Here is a 13747-nt window from a genome sequence, read left to right as displayed (position 1 = left end):
TTTATTAATAACATACAGTATCTGCTATTAATCTAAATTTCAGATAAGAAGACAAGGAGGAATTCAATTATTAGTAGATCTCCTAGATCATCGGATGACAGATGTCCATAGAAGTGCGTGTGGAGCACTGAGGAACTTAGTATATGGCAAAGCAAATGATGATAATAAAATTGCACTGAAAAACTGTGGTGGTATTCCCGCATTAGTACGGCTGCTCCGAAAGGCCACTGATCTGGAAATCAGAGAACTTGTAACAGGTTTGACCAATAATTTATTCAATAAGTTGTAGTTTACTAAAGATACAATTTGTGTGGCTGTGAGTTTGTGTGGCTGTTTCTTGTAGCAAGTTATAGTTTACCAATTTCAGATCTTTTGAGGTTTTATTTTGAAGTTTGAAGAAAAAAGCCTATACACTTTATGTTGCAAAAGTATCACAAAAAGACCACGCTCATCAGTTATAAAATCATTTCAACCTTTTATCCAAATTTTAAATGCAGACTTTTTCTGATATGATCTTTTTGGTTGCTAAAATATAATAGACAGTTGGTAGAAATTATGAGAAAAACTGTTTAGTAGTGTTAGGTACAAGATCCTTAAACAAATACCAAGTAAATGAATAAAAAATATTAGATATTGCCCACACATTGGCCCTCATTCCGAGTTGATCGCTAGCTGCTTTCGGTCGCAGCACGGCGATCAGGCAAAAAAATCTGCAAATCTGCGCATGCGTATGGTACGCAGTGCACATGCGCAACGTTCTTTCACACAAAACTATGCAATTTCACACAAGGTTGAGCGACGCTTTTCAGTCGCTCTGCTGATCGGTGAGTGATTGACAGGAAAGGGGCGTTTCTGGGAGGTAACTGAGCGTTTTCCGGGAGGGTGCTAAAAAACGCAGGTGTGTCAGGTAAAAACGCAGGCGTGCCTGGGGAAACGGGGGAGTGGCTGCCCGAACGCATGGCAGGAACTAAACTGACTGAAGTGATAGCAAGGTAGGAGTAGGTTTGGAGCTACTCAGAAACGGCATGACATTTTTTTACGAGCAGTTCTGCTAACCTTTCGTTCGCACTTCGGCTAAGATACACTCCCAGAGGGCGGCGGCTTAGCGTTTGCACTGCTGCTAAAAGCAGCTAGCGAGCGATCAACTCGGAATGAGGGCCATTGTTCTAGGGAGGAGGCAGCACAAGTTTTGACAGATGTTATTCTCAATTTTTCCAGAACCAGTCTTTTTTTTCCTTGTTGTTATTATTCCCAATGCTCTCTTCCTCTTTAGGGCTGGTACTATATTAACATATACCCTGTGATTGGCTTATTCATATTTATATTTTTGAGTTTTTCTGCCTATGGACTGAGGACGATCTGTGGGGATGAGATATACTTATAGGCAGCTCATGGTCGATTTGTGTGCATTTAGGTATATAGGTATCTTTTGTATATCTATGTTTCTTCCCGACATTTCGGGAGCCTTTAATTTTGAGATCATTTCTCTTTAGACGGCTAGTTTTCTGTATCTAATTGTTCTCCTAAATTATTGTATAAATACTCTCCTTATGAATATCTGTGTTTTCTGTTAATCCTTGTGTACATATGGGATGGGAGTACACCTGGCTATTGAAGAATCTTTAGCCTCATTGCGTCTGTTCGCTTCAATAAAGCTATAATAAAGAAGAGACAACTTATGGTGATAATGATAATAGATTTAATAGACAAAATAATAATAATGAGAATAGAAATAGAAATATAGATATATTAGTGGCAATAAAAGAATATGTATGTGTATATCTGTTATGTGTATATGTTTTTTAAAATGGGGCTTATAATATTATTATTAATGATAGAATGAATTTAGACAGATTGGGACAATGTTTCCCTCCGTAGAGACATCTGAGTGGCGAGTAAATATATATGTACCCATTTATATACTTATATTAATGCGTATGTACGTGTATATGTATAGATTTTTCTATTTTTATTTATATATTTTTTCTATTCTAAATTTAATTGTAATTTTAAGTGTGAATATTTGTGTTTGTTTTATATTATGTATTAATAATTGACATGAATGAGTTTTTAATCTCCGTGTAAATGGATCCATGTCTAACTATAAATTGATAGATGCATCGTAATTAGATGAAAGACTAACCCGGAAGTTAGATGGAACTCATTTCAGACATGTCAATATTATACTAATGCTATGAATTGAAACCGAGGCGTGAGAAGCACACGTGATCGGGAGTGTGAGGATTGTGCCCGAGTGCGCATGCGTATGCGTTCCACTACAGAACGAGGCTTGGCGGTTAGACGCAAAGCGCTCCTGTGAGCGGGAAATGTCCGCTATTTAAGTGGGATCACGGAGAGTGACAGGCGTATCTCTCTGAGGAAGCCGCTGAATGTGATAGAGGCGGAGAAACGCGTAAGAGGTTGTCTAAATTCTTGTCCGGGACCGGTTTATACAATTCATTACCTGCAGGCATTTTTGGACCACTGTTGGGACACTCCAGATATGGCACCGTAAAAGGGTAATTAAAGCACCAGGAGCCGGGAGACATCACCACACTGGACCATAGGATAATTTTCCAGATCCTGAAAGCAGGTTATATTGAGCCATAAATGTGGGATATTGCTGCTTGCTTTAAAGCTTTGATATTATGAAAAACAGCATGCTATATTAATCAACTAACACTGCTTCTGACTGTTGCTAGCAACTAATCAATTAGCTAATATCAGTGGCACTTGCCACGGCTTTTATTCTGCATATGACTTTACAACCTGGAAGGAGTTAATGGACTGATTTGCGCAGTAAACACTAATATTGTAGTACGGAATTTTACTTTTGCACTGATTCGTGCTGTCCTGCAGGATCTATACCGGTAGCTGAGATAAGATTTATTATATGTGATGAATGTTTGTTCTTTTTAAATTTGCTAATTAAAAGCACACACTATTTTAAGAAGCGCTGTTATTTGTATGTTTAGTTTGTCCTTTTAAGGTTAGAGTATTCTCCCTATATAACGGCTGCTATGTTTAGTGTGTTCTTTTTAATCCAGAATTTTTATACATGTGCACCAATTCTATTTAGCTTTTAGCGCTAAGCCGTTTTTTTGTTGAGGCTTATTCAGAAAGCCTGTTGCATGGGGCTTGTAGAACCTTTCACTTTGTACCCCCTACTGTGTAATTACCATAGTGTGCAGTGCATACCATGGTGGCAGGGTGTTCAGCACCCCCCTGCAAACTACAAGTTTGTGCTCTTCCTCCCATATTTAATAAGGGACACTTCCTCCCATATTTATAAAGGGACAGGGCGCACTGAATGTGCGTGCCACAAATAAGGAGTGTGGGCTCACAAGGAAGGGGCATGGCCACATGATAGTAACCCCAATTCAAGTTACGACACACAATAGCACAATCTTATTCACATTACACCTGAATCATATTACATCGCATTGTAGTGCCCCTTTATGCACATTATACTTGTTACACCATAAAGTAGTGCCCCTTATACACAATGCCACAGTTCACGTTTCATCACACAGTAGTGCCCCTTATTCATGTTACATACATAGTAGTGCCCCTTATACACATTACACCACACAGTAGTGCCCTTCATGCACATTATACATGTTACGCCATAAAGTAGTGCCCCTTATACACAGTGCCACAGTAGTGCCCTTATACACATTATATCCACAGTAGTAGTGCCAAATACATAATGTCCACAGTTGTGCCCCTTATACACATTGCCCACTGTAGTACCCCCTATACACATAATGTCCACAGTAGTAGTGCCCCTTACACATAATGCTCACAGTAGTGCCCCTTATACATAAAATATCCACAGTAGTAGTGCCCCTTACACATAATGCCCACAGTAAATGCCCACAGTATTGCTCCTTATATACATAATATCCACAGTAGTAGTGCCCCTTATACACATTGCCACAGTTGTACCCTTATACACATTGCCCTCAATAGTGTCCCTTATACATATAATATCCACAGTAGTAGTGCCCCTTACACATAATGCCCACAGTAGTGCCCCTTATACACATAATAGCCACAATCATAGTGCCCCTTACACATAATGCCCATAGAAGTAGAGCAGCTTATACACATAATGCTGAGAGGCGGGACAGTTGGTGGGCAGAAAATGGGGGGGGGCAGATCGTGGGCACAGAATATAGAGAGAGAAAGAAACATGGGGCTCTCTATGTTGAGCATATAGAGGGGGAGAGTCAACTGCTGGGGAGAGGGTGGACAGATGCTGGACAGAGAGAGGGGGCAGATAATATAGAGAAACAAAATGAAACATGTAGCAGTCAGAGAGAGATAGATGCTGCATAGAGAGGGTGGCAAGGAAAGGCAGGAGTTATGGCGATAGGAGCATGTACAGATGTAGCCACCTTTATCTTGACTGGCTGAGGCGTTTGTCCCGATCGAGCATACGCAGCGTAGGGAGGCGCGCCTAGTCACAGAGAGGCGTACCTAATCGCACGGAGGCAGACAGAGCGTTACCTTTACGTGTAATACCTGCGATCATCCACCAGATGTCGCCTTTTACAATCACCACTGCGCATGCGTGTGGTCTCCCGTAAAATACAATACTGAAATATATAATAAGGACTACTTTACTAAGCGTCTCATTACGCTGCATACAGTAAATACTCATTACGCTGCATTATTTAATACAGTAAATACTCATTATGCTGCATTATTTAATACAGTATATACGGTACAGACGCAAATAGTACAGCATACAGTATATGATCCATCTACAGTACTTTATGAATATGTGAGCGTCCAAGTCCCGCAGACAAAACAACATAAAACCAGTAGTTTACACTGTCGCAAATGGACGTGTTAGAAGTTCACTATTGCCTCTTGAGATTAGGAATTTTGTACAGTATGTTAGCGTCCTAATCCCATAGCCATTACAGCATAATCAAAACCAATGGATTTATTCATCTGTCTGCGGCGAAGTGGTGAAGTGTTCCGCTTCCTATACTCAGAGTCCCGAGTTAGATTTCTAAAGTACGAATGCATGTTAGTTTTTTCCAGACACTTTATTATTTTTTTATTCACATAAACCAGGGCAAAGCTGCAGGAGCGGTTCTGTTAAGGTTCTATGCACCGTACAGTACACATACAATTCTGTAGCAGGGCAGACTCAATTGAAATGGCTACCACCTATGACTCCTTGCTCCACGGAGGCCCTAGGCTACGGAGCAAGTAACAGTCCAGATTGTGCAGGCTATGGGGCAATGCTGAAGGAGCGTCACAATCCCCTAGCTAAAATACACAGGGGCGATAGGACTAAGCGAGGTATGCACATAACGATACACTGCAAAGTTCCCCATGGTTTTAATTATGCCTTTTCTTTGAACACAGTATTTTCGACTGCCTCGCCCTACACCCATCCCACTTTCCCCTTCCCCCCTGGGAGCCTGCAATGTACATGCAGTAGACAGGGAGGGAGTTCCGATCAGGTTACAAGACGTGCAACAGTATACTACTGTATGTAGGAAAATCCCCCGCCCACTCTGATTTATGTGAAACCTGTGTGCACCCTTCCATTGAATGTATAACAAACAAAAAAAATAATAATAAAGTGAATGTTACAGGAACACATTAAAAAAAGGTTGGCACTTCCTTCCCATTGGTGTTGGTTTATGCCTTAGGGGACTCGGACGCAAATACTTGTATTTGAAAAGCACGTATTTTCCACTGCCTCTCCCTACCCCCATTGCCCTTCCCCCCTGGGAGCCTGCACAGGTCATGCAGTGGACAGGGAGGGAGTTCAGGTCAGGTACAATACACAAATGCCGACAATCTACAGTACTGTGTTGCTCAGTTAGTTGCGTCGGAATACACTAGTATTTATACTCATTACCGCTGTGTATGTGTATATAGCGGAATGAATCGCTGCTGCAGATTTACTTTGATTTATGTGAAACCTGTGTGCACCCTTTCATTGAATGTATAACAAAGAAAAACAATAATAAAGTGAATGTCACGGGAACATATAAAAAAAAAAAGGTTGGCACTTTGGGACTCAAAGCTGGGACTCTCAGTGTGGGATGTAAGAGCCTTCATCGCTAGGTTGGTATGGAAGAGGAGACAATTAGCTACCAGAGGGTACCAACTCCAAGTTTCTGTGACCCCCACAAGGCTCATGGTAAGCGTCGGAACCCATGGTGGGTCTGAATTAACGGGCCCATTATAGTCTATGGGAAAATGAGTCCAATTTGCGTACTGATATCTCTGGTTCTGGGTGTCCCAGAGACTCTGGACTGGTACCATTTAAAAGAGGAGACTCCTGGCTTTCAGGGCAGACCAACGACTAGTTTATGTGACACTGGAAAGGGAAACAGTAAGCAACCGTATATCGGGTCCCCTCCAGTTGTCCGCCTAGCTTGCACAGGATACAGGGTTTCTGGCTAGCTAGGAAATACTGTACAGAAATGCTAAGCATGGTAATTTGACATCCAGGAACATAGGGAGGAGTTTATCTCTCTCCATTATACTTAGAAAAATTACACTTGCCACTGTACGTTACAAGCTGTTCGTGCTAATTAGTACAATAGTAGAACATACTGTACAGAGATACTAAGTACAGTGATTTGGCATCCACAAACTTAGGGAGGAGCTTTAATCTCTCTCTATTGTAATCTTTCTAAGCATAATGGAGAGAGATAAAAGCTCCTCCCTAAATTCCTGGATGTTAAATTGCCATCCAGAGTATCGCTGTACTCTATGTTCTACTAGTGTACTAATTAGCACGAACAGCTTGTAACATACAGTGGCAAGTTTAATATTTCTATGTATAATGGAGAGAGATAAAAGCTCCCCAGTAAGTTCCTGGATGCCACATCACTGTACTTAGTATCTCTGTACAGTATTTTCTGTTAGGGTACTAATTAGCTGTTCGTGCTAATTAGTACCCTAATAGAACATACTGTACAGAGATACTAAGGACAGTGATTTGGTATCCAGGAACTTACTGAGGAGCTTTTATCTCTCTCCATTATACATAGAAAGATTAAACTTGCCGCTGTATGTTACAAGCTGTTCGTGCTAATTAGTACCCTAATAGAACATACTGTACAGAGATACTACAGACAGTGATTTGGCATCCAGGAACTTAGGGAGGAGCTTTTATCTCTCTCCAATATACTTAGAAAGATTACAGCGGAGAGAGATAAAAGCTCCTCCCTAAGGTTCCTGGATGCCAAATCACTGTCTGTAGTATATCTATACAGTATGTTCTACTAGTGTACTAATTAGCATGAGCAGCTTGTAACGTACAGTGGCAGTTTTGATCTTTCTATGTATAATGTAGAGAGATAAAAGCTCCTCCCTCAGTTCCTGGTTGCCAAATCACCATCCTTAGTCTCTCTGTATAGTATTTTCTATTAGGGTACTAATTAGCACGAACAGCTAATTAGTACCCTAATAGAAAATACTGTACAGAGATACTAAGTACAGTGATGTGGCATCCAGGAACTTACTGAGGAGCTTTTATCTCTCTCCATTATACATAGAAAGATTAATCTTGCCACTGTACGTTACAAGCTGTTCGTGCTAATTAGTACACTAGTAGAACATACTGTACAGAGATACTACATACAGTGATTTGGCATCCAGGAACCTTAGGGAGGAGCTTTTATCTCTCTCCATTATGCTTAGAAAGATTACAATGGAGAGAGAATAAAGCTCCTCCCTAAGTTCGTGGATGCCAAATCACTGTACTTAGTATCTCTGTACAGTATGTTCTACTAGTGTACTAATTAGCACGAACAGCTTGTAACGTACAGTGGCAAGTTTAATCTTTCTATGTATAATATAGAGAGATAAAAGCTCCTCCCTAGGTTCCTGGTTGCCAAATCACCATCCTTAGTATCTCTGTATAGTATTTTCTATTAGGGTACTAATTAGCACGAACAGCTAATTAGTACCCTAATAGAAAATACTGTACATAGATACTAAGTATAGTGATGTGGCATCCAGGAACTTACTGAGGAGCTATTATCTCTCTCCATTATACATAGAAAGATTAATCTTGCCACTGTAGGTTACAAGCTGTTCGTGCTATTTAGTACACTAGTAGAACATAGAGTACAGCGATACTCTGGACAGCAATTTGGCATCCAGGAATTTAGGGAGGAGCTTTTATCTCTCTCCATTATACTTAGATAGATTACATTGGAGAGATTAAAGCTCCTCCCTAAGTTCGTGGATGCCAAATCACTGTACTTAGTATCTCTGTACAGTATGTTCTACTAGTGTACTAATTAGCACGAACAGCTTGTAACGTACAGTGGCAGTTTTGATCTTTCTATGCATAATGTAGAGAGATAAAAGCTCCTCCCTCAGTTCCTGATTGCCAAATCACCATCCTTAGTTTCTCTGTATAGTATTTTCTATTAGGGTACTAATTAGCACGAACAGCTAATTAGTACCCTAATAGAAAATACTTTACAGAGATACTAAGTACAGTGATGTGGCATCCAGGAACTTACTGAGGAGCTTTTATCTCTCTCCATTATACGTAGAAAGATTAATCTTGCCACTGTACGTTACAAGCTGTTCGTGCTAATTAGTACACTAGTAGAACATACTGTACAGAGATACTACATACAGTGATTTAGCATCCAGGAACCTTAGGGAGGAGCTTTTATCTCTCTCCATTATGCTTAGAAAGATTACAATGGAGAGAGAATAAAGCTCCTCCCTAAGTTCGTGGATGCCAAATCACTGTACTTAGTATCTCTGTACAGTATGTTCTACTAGTGTACTAATTAGCACGAACAGCTTGTAACGTACAGTGGCAAGTTTAATCTTTCTATGTATAATATAGAGAGATAAAAGCTCCTCCCTAGGTTCCTGGTTGCCAAATCACCATCCTTAGTATCTCTGTATAGTATTTTCTATTAGGGTACTAATTAGCACGAACAGCTAATTAGTACCCTAATAGAAAATACTGTACATAGATACTAAGTATAGTGATGTGGCATCCAGGAACTTACTGAGGAGCTATTATCTCTCTCCATTATACATAGAAAGATTAATCTTGCCACTGTAGGTTACAAGCTGTTCGTGCTATTTAGTACACTAGTAGAACATAGAGTACAGCGATACTCTGGACAGCAATTTGGCATCCAGGAATTTAGGGAGGAGCTTTTATCTCTCTCCATTATACTTAGATAGATTACATTGGAGAGATTAAAGCTCCTCCCTAAGTTCGTGGATGCCAAATCACTGTACTTAGTATCTCTGTACAGTATGTTCTACTAGTGTACTAATTAGCACGAACAGCTTGTAACGTACAGTGGCAGTTTTGATCTTTCTATGCATAATGTAGAGAGATAAAAGCTCCTCCCTAGGTTCCTGGTTGCCAAATCACCATCCTTAGTATCTCTGTATAGTATTTTCTATTAGGGTACTAATTAGCACGAACAGCTAATTAGTACCCTAATAGAAAATACTGTACAGAGATACTAAGTATAGTGATGTGGCATCCAGGAACTTACTGAGGAGCTTTTATCTCTCTCCATTATACATAGAAAGATTAATCTTGCCACTGTACGTTACAAGCTGTTCGTGCTATTTAGTACACTAGTAGAACATAGAGTACAGCGATACTCTGGACAGCAATTTGGCATCCAGGAATTTAGGGAGGAGCTTTTATCTCTCTCCATTATACTTAGAAAGATTACAATGGAGAGAGATAAAAGCTCCTCCCTAAGTTCGTGGATGCCAAATCACTGTCCTTAGTATCTCTGTACAGTATGTTCTACTAGTGTACTAATTTTAGCACAAACAGCTTGTAACGTACAGTGGCAAGTGTAATTTTTCTATGTATAATGGAGTGAGATAAAAACTCCTCCCTATGTTTCTGGATGTCAAATTACCATGCTTAGCATTTCTGTACAGTATTTCCTATCTAGCCAGAAACCCTGTATCCTGTGCAAGCTAGGCGGACAACTGGAGCGGACCCGAAACACGGTTGCTTCCCGTTTCCTTTTCCAGTGTCACATAAACTAGTGGTTGGTCTGCCCCGAAAGCCAAGAGTCTCCTCTTTTGTATGGTACCAGTCCTGAGTCTCTGGAACACCCAGAACCAGAGATATCAGTACGCAAAGTGGACCCATTTTCCCATAGACTATAATTGGCCCGTTAATTCAGACCCACCATAGGTTCCGACGCTTGCCATGAGCCTTGTGGGGGTCACAGAAACTTGGGGTTGGTACCCTCCGGTAGCTAATTGTCTCCCCTTCCATACCAACCTAGTGATGAAGGCTCCCACCTCCCATGCTGAGAGTCACAAAGTGCCAACCTTTTTTTTTCTATGTTCCCGTGACATTCACTTTATTATTGTTTTTCTTTGTTGTACATTCAATGAAAGGGTGCACACAGGTTTCACATAAATCAAAGTAAATCTGCAGCAGCGATTAATTCCGCTATATACAAATACACAGCGGTAATGAGTATAAATTAGTGTATTCCAACGCAACTAACTGAGCAACACAGTACTGTAGATCGTCAGCATTTGTGTATTGTACCTGATCTGAACTCCCTCCCTGTCCACTGCATGACCTGTGCAGGCTCCCAGGGGGGAAGGGCGATGGGGGTAGGGAGAGGCGGTGGAAAACACTGTGCTTTTGAAATACAAGTATTAACGTCCGAGTCCCCTAAGGCATAAACCAACACCAATGGGAAGGAAGTGCCAACCTTTTTTTAATGTGTTCCTGTAACATTCACTTTATTATTATTATTTTTCTTTGTTATACATTCAATGGAAGGGTGCACACAGGTTTCACATAAATCAGAGTGGGCGGTGGATTTTCCTACATACAGTAGTATACTGTTGCACATGTCTTGTAACCTGATCGGAACTCCCTCCCTGTCTACTGCATGTACTTTGCAGGCTCCCAGGGGGGGAAGGGGAAAGTGGGATGGGGGTAGGGTGAGGCAGTGGAAAATACCGTGTTCAAAGAAAAGGCATAATCAAAACCATGGGGAACTTTGCGGTGTATCGTTATGCGCAAAGACCTCACTTATCCCTATCACCCCTGTGTATTTTAGCTAGGGGATTCTGACGCTCCTTCAGCATTGCCCCGTGACCTACCAAATCTGTGCTGTTACTTGCTCCATAGCCGAGGGCCTCCATTGGGGCGAGGAGACACAGGCGGTAGCCATTTCAATTGAGTCTGCCCTGCTATAGAATTGTATGTATACCATATGGTGCATAGACCCTAAACAGTACAACTGCTCCTGCAGCTTTGCCCTAGTTTACGTGAATAACTCCCTCCCTGTCTACTGCATGACCTGTGCAGGATCCCAGGGGGGAAGGGCGATGGGCAAGCGGGAGGCGGTGGAAAATACTGTGCTTTTGAAATGCAAGTACTGTATGAGTCTGAGTCCCCAGTAGCCTCCTGCTAGCCTATTGCCCTTCCCCCCTGGGAGCCTGCACAGATCATGCAGTAGACAGGGAGGGAATTCAGGTCATGTGCAATACACAAACGCCGAATATCTACTGTATAGTACTGTTTTGCTCACAGTAGCGTCAGAATACACTCATTTCTACTCATTCCCGCTGTTTAGTTGCATTTAGCGTAAAGAATCGCTCCTGCAGATGTACTCTGATTTATATGTAACTTGTGTGCACCTTTCCATTGACTGTCTTACAATGTAGATAAAATAATACAGTGTATTATTACAATAAAAAAAAAAAGAAGAAGGCACATCACGTCTCGAACCCTGGACCCCCAGCGTGGGAGGTGGGAGCCTTCACCCCTAGCCCACGACGCCTCATGAGAGACTCCCAATTTCATGTGTGAAAGTACTGCAAACAGCGCCCGGCCCCCACCCCATTGGTGTTGGTTTATGCCTTAGAGGACTCGGACGCTCGCATTTGTAAAGCACAGTATTTTCCACCGCCTACTGCTAGCCTATTGCCCTTCCCCCCTGGGAGCCTGCACAGATCATGCAGTAGACAGGGAGGGAATTCAGGTCATGTGCAATACACAAACGCCGAATATCTACTGTATAGTACTGTTTTGCTCACTTAGTAGCGTCAGAATACACTCATTTCTACTCATTGCCGTTGTGCAGTTGCATTTAGCGTAAAGAATCGCTCCTGCAGATGTACTTTGATTTATGTGAAACCTGTGTGCATCCTTCCATTGGATGTATTAGAGAGAAAATTTTTTTTTTTTTAAATGAATGTCACGGGAACACATAAAAAAATGGTTGGCATTTCCTTCCCATTGGTGTTGGTTTACAGTATGCCGTAGTAGACTCGGACGCTCATGTAATTGCATTTCAAAGGCACAGTACAGTATTTCCCATCGTCTCCCCCTACCCCCATCGCCCTTCCCCCCCTGGGAGCCTGCACAGGGAGGGAATTCAGGTCATGTGCAATACACAAACGCTGAAGATCTACAGTACTGTTTTGCTCAGTTAGTAGCGTCAGAATACCCTCATTTCATTCCCGCTATTTAGTTGCATTTAGCGTAAAGAATCGCTCCTGCAGATGTACTCTGATTTATATGTAACTTGTGTGCACCTTTCCATTGACTGTCTTACAATGTAGATAAAATAATAGTGTATTATTACAATAAAAAAAAAAAAAGAAGGCACATCACGTCTTGAACCCAGGACCCCCAGCGTGGGAGGTGGGAGCCTTCACCCCTAGCCCACGACGCCTCATGAGAGACTCCCAATTTCATGTGTGAAAGTACTGCAAACAGCGCCCGGCCCCCACCCCATTGGTGTTAGTTTATGCCTTAGAGGACTCGGACGCTCGCATTTGTAAAGCACGGTATTTTCCACCGCCTCCTGCTAGCTACTGTAGCCCTCCATTCCCAGACGCTCATGTATTTTAAAAGCACGGTGTTTATACATTGTCCTGTACATTCTTCCTTTTACACAATTACTGTAGTTGCGTCTCCATACACATACAGTACTCCATACTTTTTCCACCGCCTCCCGTTACGCCTACAGTATTGCCAGAGCTGTAGATCAATCCGCCGCTATACTGTACGATCGAAAGTACTGGATTAGTGGAGCATTAGCCACACAGTGGTGGAGATGTGTAATGCATGATGAGTATCTAGATCGCCTCAACGCGCCTACCTGTGATTAAACTCAGCTATCGCCTTAGCGTGACTAAACGCCCGTCTTGGCGGAGAAACAGTCAAGATAAAGGTGGCTACATCTGTACTTTGGGGACAGTGGAGGCAGGCCTATACACACAGACCCCAATGCTGTGAGTACCACAGTGTTCCAGGAGTCAGAGGAGCATGTGACAATCTCTTCCAATTAGGGGCTCTTCTAGTCAGCATGTGCTGAGCTCCTCCAAGCAATCTCAGCACATACTCATACTTTCAGATGATCAGGGGAGAGACTCTGCACAGCAGTGACTCAGTGAGTGAGTTGCAGGGACTTCCCCTACTGCTCTCTATCATAAAACAGCATCAGCGGAATGCAGCAGAGTAGCAGAGCGCCTCTCCAGCTCGGCAATTCCCTGTTTTGCACACTCTGATGATCGGGTAGTACCGGACCTGCATGGTGAAATAATAGAAACCAACCTATGTTAATGAAGGAGAGTGTGTATGGTAAAAAGGAAAATATCTCCATATTAATGTATTCCATGCTTTGACAACATAAATGCTGTATTACTATTCCCAAGAATGTGCTGTACCCATGTGTCACTGTAGGCTTTACAGCGTTTTTATTTGTCTGTCCTT

General features: G+C 41.9%; 1 protein-coding gene across 6 annotated transcripts in view; it reads left to right on the top strand.

The window, feature by feature from the left end:
- CTNND2 (catenin delta 2) overlaps window positions 1-13747 on the top strand; it is a 1915824-nt gene that overhangs the window by 1184269 nt on the left and 717808 nt on the right. For all 6 annotated transcript variants that reach the window (XM_063922708.1, XM_063922704.1, XM_063922707.1 and 3 more), the window contains one exon: window positions 44-257. In XM_063922708.1, the coding sequence (XP_063778778.1) occupies window positions 44-257 (214 nt within the window). The remainder of the gene's footprint in view (window positions 1-43; window positions 258-13747) is intronic.

This window comes from Pseudophryne corroboree, chromosome 5 (genome assembly GCF_028390025.1).
Source record: "Pseudophryne corroboree isolate aPseCor3 chromosome 5, aPseCor3.hap2, whole genome shotgun sequence".
Lineage (NCBI taxonomy): Eukaryota > Metazoa > Chordata > Amphibia > Anura > Myobatrachidae > Pseudophryne > Pseudophryne corroboree.
Note: the sequence above shows the minus strand (reverse complement) of the source record. Positions and strands in the feature narration are given on the sequence as shown.